At 51.4% G+C, this 19,483-nt stretch overlaps 1 protein-coding gene across 1 annotated transcript in view; it reads left to right on the top strand.

The window, feature by feature from the left end:
• The window catches only part of LOC128724842 (uncharacterized), a 42,147-nt gene extending 24,632 nt beyond the window's left edge, over window positions 1-17,515 (top strand). Inside the window, exons 7-16 of the mRNA XM_053818563.1 lie at window positions 369-454; window positions 3,337-3,573; window positions 12,385-12,543; window positions 13,652-13,824; window positions 14,502-14,701; window positions 14,780-15,490; window positions 15,568-15,858; window positions 15,935-16,611; window positions 16,693-16,922; window positions 17,184-17,515. Coding sequence (XP_053674538.1) covers window positions 369-454; window positions 3,337-3,573; window positions 12,385-12,543; window positions 13,652-13,824; window positions 14,502-14,701; window positions 14,780-15,490; window positions 15,568-15,858; window positions 15,935-16,611; window positions 16,693-16,922; window positions 17,184-17,458 — 3,039 coding nt within the window. The 3' untranslated portion in view covers window positions 17,459-17,515. The remainder of the gene's footprint in view (window positions 1-368; window positions 455-3,336; window positions 3,574-12,384; window positions 12,544-13,651; window positions 13,825-14,501; window positions 14,702-14,779; window positions 15,491-15,567; window positions 15,859-15,934; window positions 16,612-16,692; window positions 16,923-17,183) is intronic.
• Window positions 17,516-19,483: the final 1,968 nt, after the last annotated feature.

Here is a 19,483-nt window from a genome sequence, read left to right as displayed (position 1 = left end):
CAGCTCGACGCTCAATAAACGTATATTTCATTTGAATATAGATGAGCGCCGGAACACCCTTTTTCACTTGACCACGTTCCGGGAGGCGCTGTCCCGGTGGCTTGCCATTTTTCATCTTCCAACCTCGACTCTTCGCAAACGGTTACAGCACACCCTTCACACCATTCAGGAGCCTGGATTGTTTACCGTTAACGGGTGCAACCGGGGTTGCATCGACGTCCGAAGGCAATGGATTTCTATTTCCTGCCCAGATTGGCGTCGTCGATGTCGCCCTGCTCGTGCCGTGTTTCATTTACCGTCAGCTTTTCTCATGCCCTTTCTTATCTCTCTCTCTCTCTCTCTCTTTCTCTCGCTCGCTCTCGTTACAGGTCTTTCATGCACCGATGCAGGCAGGCACGCCGTTCGAATTCCGTATCCGGTACAAATTCATAAGTCAATCAGAGGCCATTGTCAGGTAAAATTATTCCACAGCTACATCGGTGAAAGGCAAAGCGGCATCCCAGCAGGCGACGATAACGATGACGATGACGACGATGATGACGACATTGGGCGAGTGGAAAATGGTAAAATTGGTCAGCGTTGGCCGAGCGAATGGAAAGAAAAACGGGGCACTTCCAGTACGTCCGAGTGGCACGGTGATCAAACACACGTGGACCTGGACATGGGGCGTGTACATGAACGGAAATGTCCACCCGTCGAGGTACGCTCACGTCCGTGGGTTGGGCTCGTCGAAACAAGAGCACCGGGTGGCACCGTGGTGAAGGAAATGAAACTTTACTCACCTTGCAATCAGGATTCCGTCGTTCGGGCTGAGCCATATTTCGAACCGTAAGGAACCATTACGGACCGGATGTTCAGGGAGGCACTTGTTCATATTTCCATACGACGTGATTTCTCATCCGCTCGATGAGATGCCGGATTTCTTTGCAAACACAACCGGGAACGATCAATGGAGCGTATGGGTGTGTTTGTGTGTGTGGGCCCTCCAGCAAAGTCAACAAACACCCAAGACAACTGGCGTCTTTCAGGCGGCAAATTTTCCTTCGCACAAACGAGACCAGGGCTATGGAAGTCGATTTTCTATCGACAAACTTCACCCTGCCGTAGGGCTTCGATTTGTTTGCTTCCCAAGCTAACAGGCGGGCAGCAAATCGGACGAAAAATGATTGACCTCATGGTGAAGGCGACGAGAGGACGCTGTCAACGTGCACTTGTGCACTGCTACGGGTAGGTTGAGAAAACCCGATCAAATTCGTCGATCGACGGGAAGTTTATCGCCTTCCAGCGCTGCCCAGAAAAGAGGGTTTCCTTTCGGTGGTGCAAGTTGATCGGATAAATCGAAACTTTTCCACACGATGTGCTCGCAACGCGCAAGGAAAGCTCGCTGGTGTAACTTCACCGGCGAACAGCACTTTGCAAGTTTTGACTTGACCCGAAGTTTCAACTCGATATCACACGAGCCATTCACCCATTCACCGTTCTGGTGGGTGTTGGATTCATATCATTACTTTGCCAAATCTCTCAATAAGGGAGCCCCCATTTAATTGAATCGTCTTCTATGCAACAACGAAAAATATCCATACGCCAACAATGACAATGCCAAAAATGGCCCGAGAATACGTTATCAAATGCGAGGGAGAGAGAGAGAGAGAGAGAGAGAGAGAGAGAGAGAGAGAGAGAGAGAAAAAGAGAAGAATGTAAAAGAAGTAGTACCGTTTACTTCCCAAACACACCTCATGAATACTAAATTTAGAATCTTCACAATCCCTCACAATAAGCCCGAGGAATCGGAGCTCAAGCCCTTAACGCAAAGTCATTCTTACAGCTTCAAATTACACGACCGAAAGCAGATGTGCCAAAGCCCATCTCCCCGTCGTGGCCTTCTCGGTTCGAATTGAACAGGTCGATGTTGTGTTTTCCACCCACTTTCCTCCGTTCTTCTTTCATCTGGTTCGTCCCGCACACGGAATGCGGCGTGCGGCCTGTGGGGAACTGTAGCAAAAAGTTTTTCGCTTCAAGTGCCCCGTCGAGAGTAAGCACTACAACCAGCCGTCCCCGCATCGAATCGCCGGACTGGAGACCGGAGAAAAACGCATGGTGGGTGGGAGAGCGCCGAAACTCCCCTTCTCCTCCCCACCAGAAAAAAAAGCTTTTCCCCGGAATCCAATCATAGATGGAAATGTTATCAAATTGGATATTGAAATGTTAAATAATTCAACCACCGTAGCCGCCAGCACTGGATGAAAACCATCAGCTGGATTGACCGGGGTAAAGTGGGCGATGGGTGGGTGGGTGGTTGGGTGGGTGGGAGCAGCTAGTTGCAACAAAGCGGAAAAGGAAATACCGCCACCGAGCGAAGGCAAATGCAAACTCGCACCGCAGGTTGCCGAAACATTACCGGATACGATACAGGGCAGGACGAGGACAGAACACCAATCGTCTTCGACGTCGTCCTGCCGCCGGAAAGCGATCGTCCTTCGACAAGCCGGCGTTTTTCGGTTCGCAACGGCAGCCGAACTTCAATCACCAAAAAAAAAAACCCACACAATCACCCGCGCAAACCACGGCTGCCGTAACGAGCGCCACAGTGCCGAAATCGGTCGCTTGGTGTGCGATGTGTCGATCAAAAAATAGATATTTTCTTGTGTATGCGTGTGTGTGTGTGTGCGTGTGATTTTCCCTCCCAAACACCACCCCAACTCCCCAACCAATGGATTGAGCGGTTGATGGTTTATTCTTTGTTCGTTATTCCCCTCCTAACTATAACTTTTGCACCCAGGTGCCCTGTTCCAGTGTTCCCTCGCTGCCCATCCGTTATCGGGTGTATATATTTTTTTCTCTTTCTATTTCTCGTTCTTCCGTTTTCCATTTATTCAACTCAATTTGAAACCGATGAAGTGGAAAATTGAGAGCGAAAACATCACCGTTTAGAGTTCGCTGACTGGTGTACATAAATTTTGCTTTCGCGACCATCTCTTTCCTGTCACCGTTTCACACTGCTTAGCCCTCGCTCACTCGCGCGTTCCTCATTATTGTACCGTTTGCCCGATGGAATGAAATAATTTTCGGCACGTACCCGAGGCGGGCGTCTCCATCGACGGTTTTGATTAAAAACCCGCCGCGGGAGAAATCGATCTCGGTGGAGGGAAATTGGAATGGGTTTTGTGTTTGTGTGTTTGTGTGTGTGGGTGTGTGTGTATTTTTGATAGCATTTTACCGGCAACACCGTCACCATTCGTCGTCATTCGTCTTCATCCTGAGAAGGGGCCCGAGATTTTCCAACAACAACGCTTTTAAGACCCACCTGCCCTAACGTGCGTTCTTTCGCCTTCACAGGTACGGCGCCCCAAGCGAACTGCTCGAGCTCGGCCGGGTCACACCGGGGACGTACTGCACGCGTCAGTACGACGAGTGCTACCGGAAGAAGTGCCGCTTGCAGAGCCCAAACTACCCGGGTATGTACCCGCGGAACGTCACCTGCTACTGGACCATCCGGCAGAAAGTGGTGCCGACCTGCAAGCACGCCATGGTCGCCATCAGCCAAGAGAACGAACACAAGGCCCTCGTGAAGCGGTAAGTTTGCCAAGCCCCGAACAGATTTTGCAACCCCCATCCCAAACAACGAAAAAAAAACACAAAAAAGCGGCACATTCCGATCTGTAGATTGCGACGGTTAGCCCCTTTACGAACTGGAGCGGGAATCCCTCGCGCTGACGGTAAACAGTGGATGAAGGATGGCTTTAAAGTTTACTGGGAAACTTTCCGTGCCCGGCGCCGTGTTGGCAGAGCGCGTTTAAACACCACTCGCAGGGCACACACACCGAAACGCGACTACACGCAAAAAATCAACCCCAAAAGCCAACAGAACTGCGGGCAGCTTGGTTGCGCCTGAAGGTAGGCTAAAGGCGGCGGATTCCGCACGACGCCACGCGCGCTACAAAGTCGCTCTTGTTTAAGTGACTGCCAAAAGTGCTCCAATTGTGAAACGCAAATGGAACGGCGCACGATCGCCGGAAACGGGCGGCCGGGGACAGAACTTTTCACTTATAATGTGTTTCCCCTTGTTGGGGTGGTTGTTTTTCTTATGCACGCCAGCCGGCGATTTTAGCTATTTCGTTTCATTTCCCGCAGATTTTCTTTCTCTTGTTCGGCTTTTGCTTGCCGTCCTCCGGCCTGGTAAAACAACGTCCTCTCTCTCTCTCTCTCTCTCCAGCTCTCATGCTAACCGACAGCTGGCCCCTCGACCGCCACTGTGGTACGACTTTCGCGGAACACATGGGGTCCCGCAGGGGTCTCCGTGAGGGTGGGAAAACTTTTTCCACAACTTTTCATTAATTTAATTCTTTTTGTCTTGCTTGTTCCCTGCGTCACCGTGCCACACCGTGGGGCCAATTCGTGTCGCCCTTTGGTGTGGTGGCGTTTTCCCAGCTGCCTCGTTGCTCAATTTAAGCTAAGTCCCGTTTTCCACCACGCGAAAGGGTTGCGCTTTTCGCGACCGTACTAACCGACCGGTAGAGCAAATCTTAGGTTCTGATTTTGGACTCACGCTTTGGCACACCCTTTTGGAAGCACGAGTTCCGCTCGTTCTACCCAATTCCCATCTACCCAAAATGGCCGTTTCCACGGACTAGTCAAACAGCGGTCCATGCACTATTTCACCACCCACATCCCACCGGGGATGGAAACGCACGTACCATGACGTTAGAACACGGTGTAGAAAAAGAAGAAAAGAAAACTTTTCGTAAAAACCATCGTACCACCAGAAAGGAAGCGAGTGGGTAGAGTAACTTTAAAAAAGCACACCCTCAGCAAACGAAACGTTCGTACGTCTTCGCACCAACCGGTGGGAAGAAATTTATTTAATAATTCAGCTCGCATTAAAAGCTTTCCTGTGGGCGGGAGCGTGTTCGAACCACACGCCAAACGTCAACGTGGCCGATGGCGGAAATAGAGAAATCTCTTCCGGCCAAACCGGAAACACTAAGCCGTGCGGGACTACCAGCAAAGAAAGCTCTCGATTTTTCGCGAATTTTTCCGACGCGTTGCGTCGATTGCGCCCCATTTCGGTACCGAACGGGTACGCGTTTTCCCGGTTGGTCGGGGGTGGAATTACCAACGAAATGGAATTTAAAAGTTGTATGAGCTCGCTTCTCCTCACGTTTGGTCGGGAAAACCTCTCCCTGGAGGAAAAACCTTCCGAAGGTAGTATAGAAGCCGTTCCCGCCCAAGCCCAGGCACCTGGTCAGGGCCTAGAGTCGGGTGGGTTTTCACACGGTTTCCGTGTGCACGCAAATTGTCTAATTTCGCGGCTCCAATCCAGAAAACCCCCGGACAAGCGCGACATCATCATTTCCGCGCGCTTGCACTGTACCGGATTGTGTTTTCCGCGAAGGGCGATAATTTTTTGTTTCACTTTTTCCGCTTCCCAGAAAGCGTTGAAACGCGTCGGAAATAATCCCGCTCGCGAACAAGGAGAACGCACCGGTGCGAATTGGCCGGAGTGCGCAATCGAGCGGCACCTCGGATGTGGGTCCCGATCGAGTTAATCCTTGGTTGGTGGAAAATTTACATCCACACACACACACACGCATACGCGCAACGGGTCGAAAGGGCGTGAAAGCTGCACATTATCTGTAAATCTGGTATCGTACAAGCAAACCGGCACCGGTGTCGTGTAGCGCGTAATCCTCGCGATAAGAGCCCGTGGAGTGAGCAGGGTTTACCATTTTCTGTAACGATACCCGTCCCTGCAGGTGTACATAAATTTGTATCATAATGATGTGTAAGAAAGGCAAAATAAGACGCACGAAAGAGCATCACGTGCGCCATTTTTGGGCGGCAAAAGATTCTAATGTAAAAAAAAAAAAACAACCGGGACCAAAGGATCAAATTGGCGTTTTGCCCCATATCAAACCATTCAGGTAGGCTCCATTTTTCCGGCCCGCAATGCCCGGGAGTAGTGTGAATCGAAAAAAAAATGGGCGGAAAATGTAAAAAAGGAACAAACCCATCGCACCTTCAATCGTTTGCGAGCTGTTCAAACAGTACCCACGCAATCGTTACTCCACGACGGGGCACCCGCATCGCGCAGCCCGTTTGGCGGCTCGTAAACTATCCACCACAAATGGCGCACACGGGTTGTTGGTTGCGTTTAATGGGCACCGAAGGCAAACGAGGAAAATGGGGGAGCCATTTTCAACATAATTATCAACGTGCCTATCGGATTGGGAGGGGGACACAGGCACATTTCGGCACACAGTCATTCTCCACCGTCGTGTGGCATGTCGCGTCCAACGGCAAATGGCAGCAATCACGGAATTATCATCCCCCCATGGTCATGGTTCTAACATTCACACTGCGCTCGCCACCGTACGTCACGTAAATGATGTTCGGTAGCGGCATGAGACGGAAGTTTCAATTCCACGCGACCGGGCGTACATGTGCCCCGGGTTGTGTCGGTAACGAAACGAGGACGAAAAGGCAACCCACGCCCACTACATCGAAGCACATCCAAAAAAGGACGAACGGCGTGCTGCAGCAACAAAAGAGAGAGAGAAAAAAAGGAGCAGCAAGGCCCGTTCGATCCACGTGGCGGCAGATCGTTAACATAATTAATAATGAATCATTATGAAAATTTTCCGGAAATTATTTTAATCCCACGTGCGGCGCAGGGCAACTCAACCCGCGGCCCGAACTCGATAGGGGGGTTGGTTGTTTTCTTTTTTTTTTGCTGAACTCCTTTCGCCTCTTCTTAGTCGAAACTGGTCGTGCACGGGCGTTCATTCATAAGCGTTCGCCCAGCTGATCGTCATCGCTGCAAGTCACGCCAAATTCGTCCCATGTGTTTCCCAGCCGCCTCGAGAAGGGATTCGGAAGGAGCAAAGCGACCAAAAAACACGAGCGCTATATTTATGAATTAATGTTTAATTTTCGCCTCCTTGCGCTCGCGCCCCATTATCGACCCCATCAAGTGCGGTTGTCGCTCCATTCGGGTGCGTGACAGGACCGACGAAGGGACTCACCGGAAAGCGGATGCCAGCGGTGCGTGAGAATGGCAGCGCTATGCGGGAAAACCCGCATAAAACTTTGACTTTTCGTCGACGTGCGGCTGCCCGTGGGCGAATGAATCGACCACCCGTCTGGGCTTGTCGTGGGAAATGGTCGAGTAAAACGCATTCATCTTTTCGGGCGGGGTGTTTGCGGAAAACACCGAGCCGAGGGAAAACGGGAAAGCCGTTTTCGATAAGCGTAACTGAAATCTGAAATTTGCCCGTCCGGGTGCCGGGCCGCATGAATCCTACGCCGATGATTAATGACTGCCGGCGGGGACTTCGGATGGGCTAAGGATAGCCTTTTGAGAGCGAGCAGACGGGCGAATGGGAACCATCTCTCCCTCTCACTTTCTCACTCTCATTCTCTCTCTCTCTCGTTCATCGTCAGTTCCACTCGGTGGGCGCCGAAGGATCAACATCGTCTTACAACAACTTAACACAAGTTTAATCAGATTTTTGTGATCATCTCGCGGAAAGTTTGGCCCACGGTCCGTCCCGGGCAGATTGGCTGATAAATGTGCCGTCCGCCACACAAAAGCCTGGGACGCATAAATCTTTCATCTTTCTTCCGGGTGCTTGATGGAGGGGGGTGCGTTATCCTTTCACCGAGAGAAGAGCAACGATGGAAGGACGATCGCCGGGTGCGTTTTATGCCGTGCCTACGAGGTGTGAAGTTAATTGGTTTTTCCTAAAACCCAATTGGGGCGGGTTTTATTTCCAGCGATGCGAAGCCGGAATGCAAATTTCAAAAGCCAACTCCTTTATGAACCTCCCACCGTACAAATCGGCCACAATTCGAGCGTTTTTTGATCTCGCATCTCTTCGCTCCCAAAGTGTCCAAAGTGCAAATTTTGGCCCCCTGTTTGGGTACACTCCTACGCGCATTTGCTTCACCAAAGAGGGGAGTAAAACGATTCCAACTTTATATTTCCTTCCCTTAATGGGCCGTTGCTTTCGTTCGGGTGTGCTGGTGGAAATCTTTTCACTCACAGTACCGCTTTGGCACGATCCTATCGTGCCTAGTTTCGTGCAATGCTCAACAATTACCGTAAAACGTGGCAACCGCTTGGCTTCAAGTTACCGCGGCGTAAATCACCACTCGCGACGCGCGCAACGAATTCCTTATCGATCCGGAAACTTAATGCACCACTTTCGTCGCCAACTATTCGCGAAGTTTTAATTAGAGCCGTGAGCTGGACCCGGTAGAGGGCTCAGCAATAAAAGCACAACGATGCCTTCCGGCGGTTGTTGGTCTGTTGTGCGGTAGTTTTGTTTTTTTTTTTTGTTAGCAACCCATCCACTCGCTAAAACGTCATTCATCGCTAACGTTTCGCGAATGTCGGCTCGTCCGATGCACCGGACCGCGCACAAACTGACCGCAAACAAGTTGCCCGCGGCCGGATTTCGTCCATTTTTCCATCCACCGGCTAGCAAAGGCAGAGGAGAAGTTGTTCAAAAAACGGCCGGCTTCCTGGAACGTCTTCCTGCGCGCGGGAAAAACGACAACGCGCGTGCAAAATTTATCGTATTGTCATCGTACGCCGCGAAAAATCCCTTCCCGGTTTTTGCGAGGTGTTGTAACATTGCGACTTCAGCGATGCGGAGTAATTCCTTACCCATTGCAACTACGAACCTGCGAAAGTTCTGGCGCTTCTTTTCCCAACTGCTTTTTGTCAAGGACCTCCCGCAGGAAAAACACGGGACAAAATCACGAACCAACCGACGGCACGGAAGCGTCAGCCAGAAGGAAAAAAAAGGGAGAGAAAAGAAAACCGAAACAGCAGTCCATTTCCGGGGTTTTTTGCTTTCGTCTAGAGAAACGGTGGATATTTCTATGCCACCCCACACAGGCCACCCTGAAAGCGTGAAAGTGGAGTGGAAAATCTGTTTTCCCGGCCAGCTTCGCGGGTCCGTGCGGGTCCGCCCCGGAGGCAGACATCGGAAATCGTTTCACCGCACCGCACTAGCGATTTTATTTCACTGTCCTTTACTGGCGTCCGTTTAGTTTTGCCGGAGAAAGAAACGAACGGAAAAAAAATCCCCGGCATCCTAAAAGCCCTTTCGCAGGCCAGGGCGCCAGTGGCCATGGGGAATGGATGAAAACGGGACAGGCAGAAAAAACAACAACGGCACCGCAGCGACGTGCCGCCGCGGGCTAGGGTGCGGCCATAAACGGGTGAACGATAAAAATATCTAATTTATGAACTAGCAGTTTCGTGCGACTTTTGCTGGCAAAATTTTCCGCAAGTCTCGAAGTTCCCGACATCCCGCCCCACCCCGCCCCGGGGGACTCCTGAAGATGTCGAAGGCTTTTCCGGTGCCGGTCCTTCCGCTTCATCGACGGCCACCGTCGTTTTGTTTTTCTTTGGGATTGCTCCTTCCCGACGTTCGTTATCTGTTACGATCCTTCTTCACGGTAAAACAAAACACAACCCATCCCGTGGAACTGTGCTTGGGAAAGCTCACTCCCAGTGTTCGCTCAATGTGCCCCCTCCTTAAAGTAGCGCTCGGATGTTGTCGGCTTTTCTTTTTCCATGCTTTTACTTTTCTTCTCGCACCAACCCACGCGCGAGGTAACGAAAGCTGAATTACCGTGGCAACAATCGGGCAGGCAAACCACCACTCGTACTTTATCGTCCCTGATGGGTTTTGAAAAGCACTCACTCGCTGCAACGGCAGGACACTCCCGGGGGCACCCGTCCTATATGCGATGAGCCACACCGGTCCACCGGAACGCCGGTACCTTACCGATGCCAATTATTCCAATCACGCCTGCGTTACTCGATGCAACTGCCCGGCGCAGGTGAACCCACACCCAATTGTGGATTCCATTTGCACAGTTCACCCGTTCAGTAACGGCCCGTTCGGAACTCCTTCACACACACACCCTGTACTGCCGCTTTCGGGTAGAAATCACGAAACCGCTAAATTTTCGCTTCGACAGTGACCGAGAGCGAACGAGCTTCGCTTATGAATGTTTCCCTTGCCGTGCGGTGGGCGTGTGATAATTTACTCGCGCAAGGCAAGCCACGCAAGGGCGAGTGTTTCCGGCTTTCGCGATCCTTGACGGGATGGAGGGTTGATTTCCTGTTTACCGAAACGAACTGGGTGTGTGTGGTGGTCCAAGGGGGGGGGGGGGGGAAGTGGTGGTCGGTGCCGCAACAATGGGAAGAACAACACAAACACAAAATCAATCCTCACAAAAAGCGAGTGGTGCCACGCCAGGGTGCGATAGTTTATTAAACTCCTGCCTCGTGGGAAGCGGAAATTTTCGAGTGCCCTCGCGTGGGAAGAAAATAATTTTCACCCTTCTCCAGGGCGTGGAAGACCGGGCGACCGAAGGGGGCATAAATTTCGACGGAAATCGACGGCGGTGTGAGCGTGACCTCCCGATCCTGCCCGGTCCTGCCCTTGTGGTCTTGTAAGTCCTTCATCTGCGCTCCAACCCAATCATTGGCTGGCATTGGCTTTCCGAGAGGAAATGGAAAGCTTCCAGTCAAAAACCCACACTCGACCGTGCTGCAACTAGCGACCGTGGCAAATGGTGGGTGGAAGGAAAAAAAATAAAACACCCAACCCACCCACCCACCCACACACGTGCCGAATCAGCGCTACCAGCGAGTGTGCATGTGTTTGTTTCTGGGGCGGGTTTTGGTTTATGAGAAAAGTTTTCACCAACCAAGCGAGGCGCTGGTGGGGAGGTGGAGATTTTCCACCAAAAATTTTTCCTCCCACGAACCACACCAACCGAAGCGGCGTGTTTTCGCAACACTGTTGTTCGCGACGTTGGCAACGGCGCAGCAGAGCTGGCGGGAGTACTAAATTTGTTTAGTTCGACTGCGATGCCGTTCTGCAAACATTCACCGTCCTCAAAAGGGCTCATCCACTGCATACTGGGGGGAAGGCTAAAGGATGCGAGCATGGTAAATAGAGCACACACGCACACAAAAAAAATAGGAAAGAATGCAAACCATCAATCCCTCCAACAAAATGCTCCACAGCTTCAGCATTCAACCTCAAACCGGTGCACAACTCACCCGGTCATCGCTTTAAAAGCGCCACGGCGAACTTTTCAATCTGCCGACGTGAAATGGTCTGCACGTCCTGAACGATGGTGTAACCGGCGAGTCCTGTTTTTTTTTTGCTTCCCTTTTCCGTGGTCAATTTTTTGGGCCACTTCGATCCGGTTGCACCACATTGGACGCACGGTGGACATCGGAACCGGTGCCCATGGGGGGAGTTCTACTCTCGAACGGCACAAATTCCCCGACAACGTACGAAACTACGGTTACGTACGGCACAAGTGGTAACTTTTTTAATTGCAACTCACTCTGCCTGGGACTAGGGATTGGGCATTGGCAATGAATCGAGCCTCGAACCAAACGGTGAACCGTGAATAAGATGGAGCATGTTTTATTTTACATCGCAACCGCAAAACGCCCTGCACCCGGGTCGGTGGGGTCCGGGTGTTGCATCGGGGGTATGTTTGCGTTCTGACGAGTGCTCTCATTAAAACTTTTACCCCTGCCGATCCACATTGGCGCCTTGGTGCGTCACCGAAATCGGTTCCGTCACCAAAGTGTCGGACGATTTGGGCGGGTGGGTTATTTTCGGCGCTACTTTTTTTTTTTTTTTTTGGGACATTCCAACACTCGATTTTTAGCCTGCCCACTGGCACACGCCGGACGCTGGACGAGTTTCCGGTGTTCCGCAATCGGAACCGAGTCGGGTCTGATTCCTCGAGTGGCCAGCATTGGGGGTGGAAATTGTTTTTCCCTTGCGCCGGTGTCGGCTGTAAACTCCAGCGAACGAAGCGTAGTGTTGGGTTGTGTGCTTTACCATGCGTAGGAAAATTTCGTTTCCATGTTAACTTAATTGCCCGCACGGTGCCACGATGCCGCATTTTGCTTGGAAATGGAAAACGAACACCACACCACACACCGACGACTGTCATTCGGCATCGTGTGCGATGACCGGAAAGGCACGTGGCCGGTTAGGCTCAACGCCGTGCCAGCGTGCAAGTGAATCGTTATGGAGTTTGTGCCGCAACGCGTCATGCTTTCGAGATGATACAATTTAAAAGCGAAGGATGCTGTGACGTGAAAAATGCCACAACGCTGGAGCAGCGCACTGTCATTATTTGGCATTTTGGCGTTGCCTGCAACCCGGTGTTTTATTGTTTGTTGCCATCGCACTCACAAGAAAGCAAAGTGTTTCAACCAGCCCTTCACAACAACGGCGTCCTGGAAAAATTCGCCACCGGGGGGTGGTTTTCCACGCGAAATAAAAGCAAACATTCGTTGAAATTTAACCCATCTCGCTTTCGTTTCAGCTCCATCGCCAGCCTAAACAAGACGTCACGAGCTGTACGCGCCTGGTCGGATTGTACCGGTGAACGGGATCATCTGATCTTCTACGACGGCAGCAGCACGAATGATCCCGTCCTGGCGAAGTACTGCGGTGGTGACTGGTTGCCTCGCGTCGTCTCACGGTAAGCTACAATCGTGGACGGAAACCTCAGCGCGTTCGAATAATTAACCAGATGGGGAAGCCGTACTCGTGCGTGAGGGTGAGACAACCAAACCAAAGAATAAAAGCAAGACGGCACGAGATCGTCGCGATGGTTGCAAAACAACAGCAACACCAACAACAACACATGGAGCAAAAAAGCGGGCCCGAAATTTACCCGCGGGTTCGCGCAAAATACCAATCGAGAATGAGACGCATGTGTGTGTGTTTTGGTGGGTGGAAAAAGTTTTCCACACGCCTCGGCACATTTTCATGCGCACCTCCCTCTCGGCCCAGGATTTCATTAGCCATTTTTTCGAGCGATTTTCCCACACACACCCACACGCGCGCTCAACAACACGGACGATGGGCGGAAGTAAAAATACAAGCCCCAAAGGAGTCCCCGGTTATGTTTCTCGAGGCACTTCCAGCGTTTGCTCGTAAAAAGAAAAATGAATAAGAAAACATCACTCCCTCGCCCCCCTCCCCCCCCCTCCCCCGCCTCTCACATACCCTCACACAATCGTCTACGCATCCGAGCATGGGAAAACTCCCGCAAAACTGCATTTATGGCGAAGTTTCATTAAGCCCTCCTCGCGCCACGGAGATATCAACTGACACAAATGAAAAACGCACGCACGGCACAAATGGAGAGCGGAAGAAACCCACCAAGTGTGTTTCCCACCGCCCACGCACTCCTGCCAGTTTTCCCACCACCTCACACCCGAACGACGTAATTCGGCGAGATTGTTTGAAGTGGCTGTAATCTTTTTCGGGGTGCGCGAGCGCGAACAAACCGAGCTCCCGGGGTTCCTCGAGCGTCGGAAAACTTTTCTCATTTTGGTGATAATATAACTTATGCCTTTTTTTTTCTTTCCCCCTTACGCCCAGGCGCGGGTAATCCGCGGGTATCAACCGGGCGATAGATCAACGGTGGTGTGTGTGTGTGTGTGTGTGAATGTTGGGGTATTTTTTTTTGAGGACCCTGATTGGACCGAAATTGGGCGTGATTGTGTTTTTGTGTTTGGCGTGTATAATTGGCGTGTTCCCGAATCGCCGGTACGCTTTTTCATCGATCTTTCTCTTTCCAGTGGCCCCGAAATGTTGATCGCGTTCCATTCGAGCCCATTCTCGGCACCGCTTCAGTCTGGCCAGTCTAACCGGGGTTTCGAGCTGGACGTCGACATCCTGTTTGCTGATTCGGACTCGTACGACTTCGCTCAGGGTACAAAGTGTGAGTTCCACATCAACGCGTCTAATCCAGGTGAGTCCAGCAGCGGGTCAAAGGGAACTGTGACATTTTACAAAAACGCCGCATAGCCAAGTCGAGCAGCCAATAGGCTCATTTATCGGTTTTGAAAACGTCATTAACGCTGGAAGGACAGCTTGGACGGCGTGTAATTTGTTGTTGCGCCGTTGTACTCGAATTGAATGGCCGGCTGACTGAAGGAAGAAAAAAAAGCCACCCTCACAAGCCCACACAGCAACACGTTTCGTCAATTTCGTACGCAAACACCATTTAAATAGCCACCGAGCGACCGAGGCTTTTTTGCTTTCCAATCCACCAGCGGCACTTCGAAGGAAAATCAATTTACATCGTGCTTAAGGCGAGCGTTAGCCTTAAAACCCACCCGGCCGTGGCCAGGATGGCGCCGCTTTTCGGTGATTTTTCTCGTGGCTAGTCTTTTTTTCTTTTCTTTTTTTCGCTCGGTCTCTCTCCATTTCCTCGACGGAGGCATTATTGAGCCATCGAACCAAACAACGCGCCGAGCTGGCCCGGTATGCTAAATTCAATTTCCTGCTTCCGGAAAAAAAGCACCCACCAGCCAGTCGGTCGTGTCGCGTCAACTTTTTTTCTTTCCCGTTTTCCTTACTTGCTTGCTCTTGGCCACTGGCACTGACAGCGTTTGGTTTCAATTATCCTCGCTCGGTTCTCGCTAGATGAGGTGCTGCTATCGAGACGTGGCCGGATGGGACACCTGCTGAGTCCGAGGCATACGCTCGCTCCGAACACGACCTGCACGTACTATTTCCACGGGTTGCCGACGGATCTGATCTGGATCTCGTTCACGCACTACCATCTGCAGATACTGCAGCCGAGCAGCAGTACCAGCAGCAGTGACAACTCCACCATCGGCAGGGTAAGTACCGTCAGGGGTTTGTACGATCTCAGACCAACCTTTCAACCTACCTCGTTCTCTTGCGGTTTGGTCAAACAGCACGAGCCCGTTTTGCCGTGGATCACTCGCACGCGCATCTGGGACAGTGCAGGAACGTACGTTCCAGTACGAGCGACTTCTCCAGCTTCAGCCACCGTCACGACGTACGGTACGGCGACTCTCGGTGCTGGACTGGGCAGTTCTTTGCTACCAACAGGCCTGACCACCACGACGGCTCTCTACCAACAGCTGATGAATCGCACCGTCAACAGCTACTACACCGGTGGTAGTGGTGTAGGTGTTGGTGCTGCTACTGGTCTTGAATCAACCGGAAAAGCGCTCAAAATAAACGTCGATCACGTGTGGAATCCGGTTGATCAGTACATCTATGGGCCGACTGTGAACAGCATCTTCAACCAACCACCTCCGACAGCGCCAAGTGACGGATTGCGTGGACGTGGTGGCTTTGGTTCGACCTCTGATAAGTATGGCAAGCATTCGCGAGGAAAGTCTGAGTTGGGTTCGGGTAACTACGTGCAATCAGTACGTCACGGAAAGGACAACTCGGGTGGGTACGATCCTTCGAAAGATCACGGTCGCAAAGACCGCCCCGGGACGCGTGGAGCCTCTGTTGGATCTCGACGACTGATGGCGGAGTTCTTCGACAATGAAGCACCCAAACTTTGCGATCACATGACGCTGGAAAGCAAGGGACATCGCATGCGTCCGTGTACACCGCTCGAAAGCTACGTCAGCACGGGTCGGGATTTGGTAAGTGTGTGGGTTGGTTTTGGTAGGTTGTCGTGGCGATCATCACCTAACGTGAATGCACCTTTCCGATGCAATAGAAAATTGAGTTCCACACCATGACCGGGACTTCGCTGTTCCCGTCGAGCTTTGGCATCAACTACGAGTTTGTGGACACCGAACTGGGAGGCGAACCGTTCTTGGGTGAGGGCAAGAAACCGCGTGATCCTCCAGATGACCTCGCTGATCCATCACTGCCCATCCTGTGCTCGCGGGTCTTTCGCAAACGTAAGGGAGACTTCCAATCACCACGCAACGTGTTCCTCCACGGACGAGGTGGAGCCAAGAACATCTCCTGTTTGTACCGCTTCGAGGCGTCCGTTGGCGAACGGGTGAGTGTCTCTGGAAGGTGTTTGGCTCTGGATGTTCTGGAGGTCTTCAAAATGGCATGCTTTTGCACCCACACAGGTACGCGTGGAGCTGTTTAACGTGTCGTTTGGGGAGTTTGCGACCTGCACTACCGAGAGTGATGGTCACACGGGTCGTGCCAAATGCACGCCGGCTGAAGGAGAACCAGATGGACGCATCGGAGAGCTACGTATCTTCGACGTGCCATACCCAGACGCAAGGATCCCGCTAGGATGCTTCTGTGACAACACGAGCAGCACGTACAACGCACCGCTCACGTTCATCTCAAATTCACGCACGCTCGAGCTAACGTTTGTCGTAACGCGGCTCAACATCTCGGAGGACTTTGCGGACGTGTACTTCCACGCGGCGTACGACTTCATTCGTGTGCCGGAGTGCCGTAGGCGATTGCGATTGCGTGGATCTGGCGGTGAGGATGAGCTACATTTCCCGCTTCGATCACACGAGGCCAGCTGTGATGGGTTGCCATGGTACATCGAGGCTCAGCAGCAGGATCGCAGCCTGTTTGTTCGCACCTGGGGTAGTTTTCTGCCGGTCGAACCTACGCCGGATGATTTTGCAAAGTGCAACACGCGCAACCGGTTGATCGTTTACAGCGGCACACCACTGAAGGTGATGCGTGTTGTTTGTCCATCACCACCTTCAAGCCGATCCGCGGCGTTGCACATCTTCAGTGAGGATTGGTTGAGTAACCAGCCCTTCTTGACGTTCGACAAGTAAGTTTAGCGACTGTTATGCCGCGCATTTGGATGTGTTCATGAAGCAATTGTTCGATTTCGATTTCTTCCACAAAATAGACCTGTCAGCATGGTGCTGGAGCCGATCCACAAGGAACCGGGAAGTATCGGGTTCTCCTGGCTCGAGATTCAGCGGACAAAAGCGTCTCTCATCCAGCAGCTTGACCTGCAGTCGAACTTCACCACCAACGACACGCTCGTCGAATTTGGGTTGTACCCGCGTGAAACAGAGTGCGAGTATCGGTGTCCCGAGCTGGACGCCTGCATCGGCAGCGCCCTCTGGTGCGACGGTAAGTAATTGGTCACGTCCTTTTAAGAATATAGTAGCTGAATGCGTGTAGATCTTCAAGGATCTTCGTTCATCTGGGTTTATCTGACTGGGGCTATACTATTAGAGACATGAGTTTATACTTGATCTAGGGTGATAACTTCAATTGTCTGAAGCAAACCATCGGTTGTGAGCTTCTCAGATGCTAGACTTTAGAGTGCTTGGTTTCACGAAGGTTTCTAACCATGTTTACGATCCTATGCGCTTCCCAACGACCTACCAGGCCGACCCAACTGTCCGTCCGGGTACGACGAAAGCGAGCAGGAATGTGGCAGCCGTCTGATCGAGCTGCCAGGAGGCATTTACGCCGCGTTCGGATGCGTCGCGGCTGCCATCTCAGCGTGCCTCATCTTCTGCCTGCTCGTGATGGTGAAGAAACGCCGCAAGGCGAACGAAAAACTCAAACCAGCCACCGCAAACGGGGCCGCCTCGCTCAATGGGACGCTCTCGAAGAAGGACTACAAGAAGGAGCCACTATTCTTCGATCCCGACTCCTGACACGGGCTGCAACCGGTCGAGTACATCCACGTCGACCGGGAAACGACCGTGTGACATGCTGTCTACCTGGATATGGATGATCTGGCGTACTGCTAGATCGCTTACCGAGTCCCTCGCCTCTGAGCCCCCGAGTCCCTTTTGTTTCCTGTCCACGATCGTTCCCCCTTCCCTCCCCCCCCCGCCAGGAATCCCACTCCATCTCTCACACTCGGTCCATTTTCCCACCCTTCTTCAAACCCAGTGAAATGAGTGAGCGATCATACGGAACCACACTACACTACACTACAGCTCTGGCGGAAACGGTAAGCGACAGCGACGCAGCTCGAACGCCACCGGACCGGTGCGCCTTCCAATGCATCCACCATCCAGGTGTGGCCAAACGCCAAACGACACACGGACGCATGCGAGAAGAAAAACAAAAACAAAACAAACATAAACAACACAAACTAACCACTCCACAAACTGCGTGCAACTGCATGCAACTGAGCGCACAACTCGACAAACCCTAGGCTATTCTAAACGAAGTATTAAACCATTCCGCGGTGGGAGATCATGCGCTTCCCCCGCGTGGAAGCACTCGAACGCTTCCCAGTCCGGTGAGGGGGGGGAAGGTAGGTGAAAATGGCCCCAGGTGGGGCGTGGTGGGACTGGGAAGACACGCACAGGTAGCACAAACACTGTTTCCTAGTAAATACAAGCATAAGTATGAATATATTTAAATTACATAGTTGAACAACTGTAGCAGCACGTAAATGAAAGAAAAAAAAAACAAACTAGTAGCACACTCAACACACGAAACCAACACCATAAATGGGTTCGGGATCTGGTCTTATGCAGGGTCCTCGATTCCCTAGAACGAGGACGTATGTCTGGCACGGGGAAAGCTCTCTCTCTCTCTCCCCCGAAAGCCATCCTGGTTCGCCTGGTCAGGACTGTTTCTGAACCCACGCTCTACCGCTCGAGAGTGTCGACCGCTCGCCTGGGTGGAGAACGATGGTACTTGTCTTACATTTTAACAAACCAAACCAAAAATAAAAAATAAATAAACTAACATAAAACGTCGAGCGAGCGAAGCCGCGAGAAAACAAACAACTGCTGCCCTTACTTTTAAGCTGTTGGGATAGTTAAGAAATGCAAAACCAAAAAAAAACAATACCAATCGGAACGGAATACTCCACATTGGGAGTTGGCGCGAGGACGTGTCGAGCCCACTAAGTGGGCAGGTTGATAGAACTAGCGGATAAGGTTGTTTGACACCTCGGTTGACGCTTCTCTTTCGATAGCTTTGTATGGTTGGGGAATGTGTTCCTGTTTGCTCCTTAAAAACGATCCGGTTGTGTTTGCGTTTGCTATCGCGCTTCGCGAAATTGAAACCGATGCAGAATCAAATGCAACGATGTTCGGTTCGGTTTTGTGAGCACACACTACGTTACCAGTGTTTTTGTTACTAGTCTATTAGGTAAAACCAAGCGAAACTCGGCCAGGGGAAAATAACATGCCAAAACGTAAACGTTACACTGTCAAAATGTCACGTTCCGTGGCACGAGAAGGATTTATTTCCAATGTTCACTGCCTCACTTCAAGGAGGAGAACGATCTTTCGATTTGCTTCGATACTACAGAATGAAAAGGATGTGTTGGATGTGTAGGATAATTAAATGATGCATCGCAAACTAAACCAAGTTTACACGCTGCGAAATCTGGAAGCAATGAAAGAGGAATTTCAATGAAGGAAACCATAAATTTAGCAGCATGAAAATCCTCCCATCAGTCATCTTCTTTCCCTGATATTATCGGAATGCGAACAGCTAGCCGAGATATTTTTCTTATTGCACAATTACACCAAAAAAAAGGCGAACTACGAAACGAACAGGCGACTTTCACTCTCAGCAGCATACGGATGCGGCATCGTTCTACCGGTAGAAACATGGCAAATGCAATCCTTCGTACTGCGTAGCACGTCACGTAAGAACATGTTGAAATGAATCAAAAGCAGCAAAACGATCCCGTTCGCTGGAACGGAGCG

This window comes from Anopheles nili, chromosome 3 (genome assembly GCF_943737925.1).
Source record: "Anopheles nili chromosome 3, idAnoNiliSN_F5_01, whole genome shotgun sequence".
Lineage (NCBI taxonomy): Eukaryota > Metazoa > Arthropoda > Insecta > Diptera > Culicidae > Anopheles > Anopheles nili.
The sequence above is the reverse complement of the archived record's forward strand: the minus strand, read 5'-3'. Positions and strand labels throughout refer to the sequence as shown.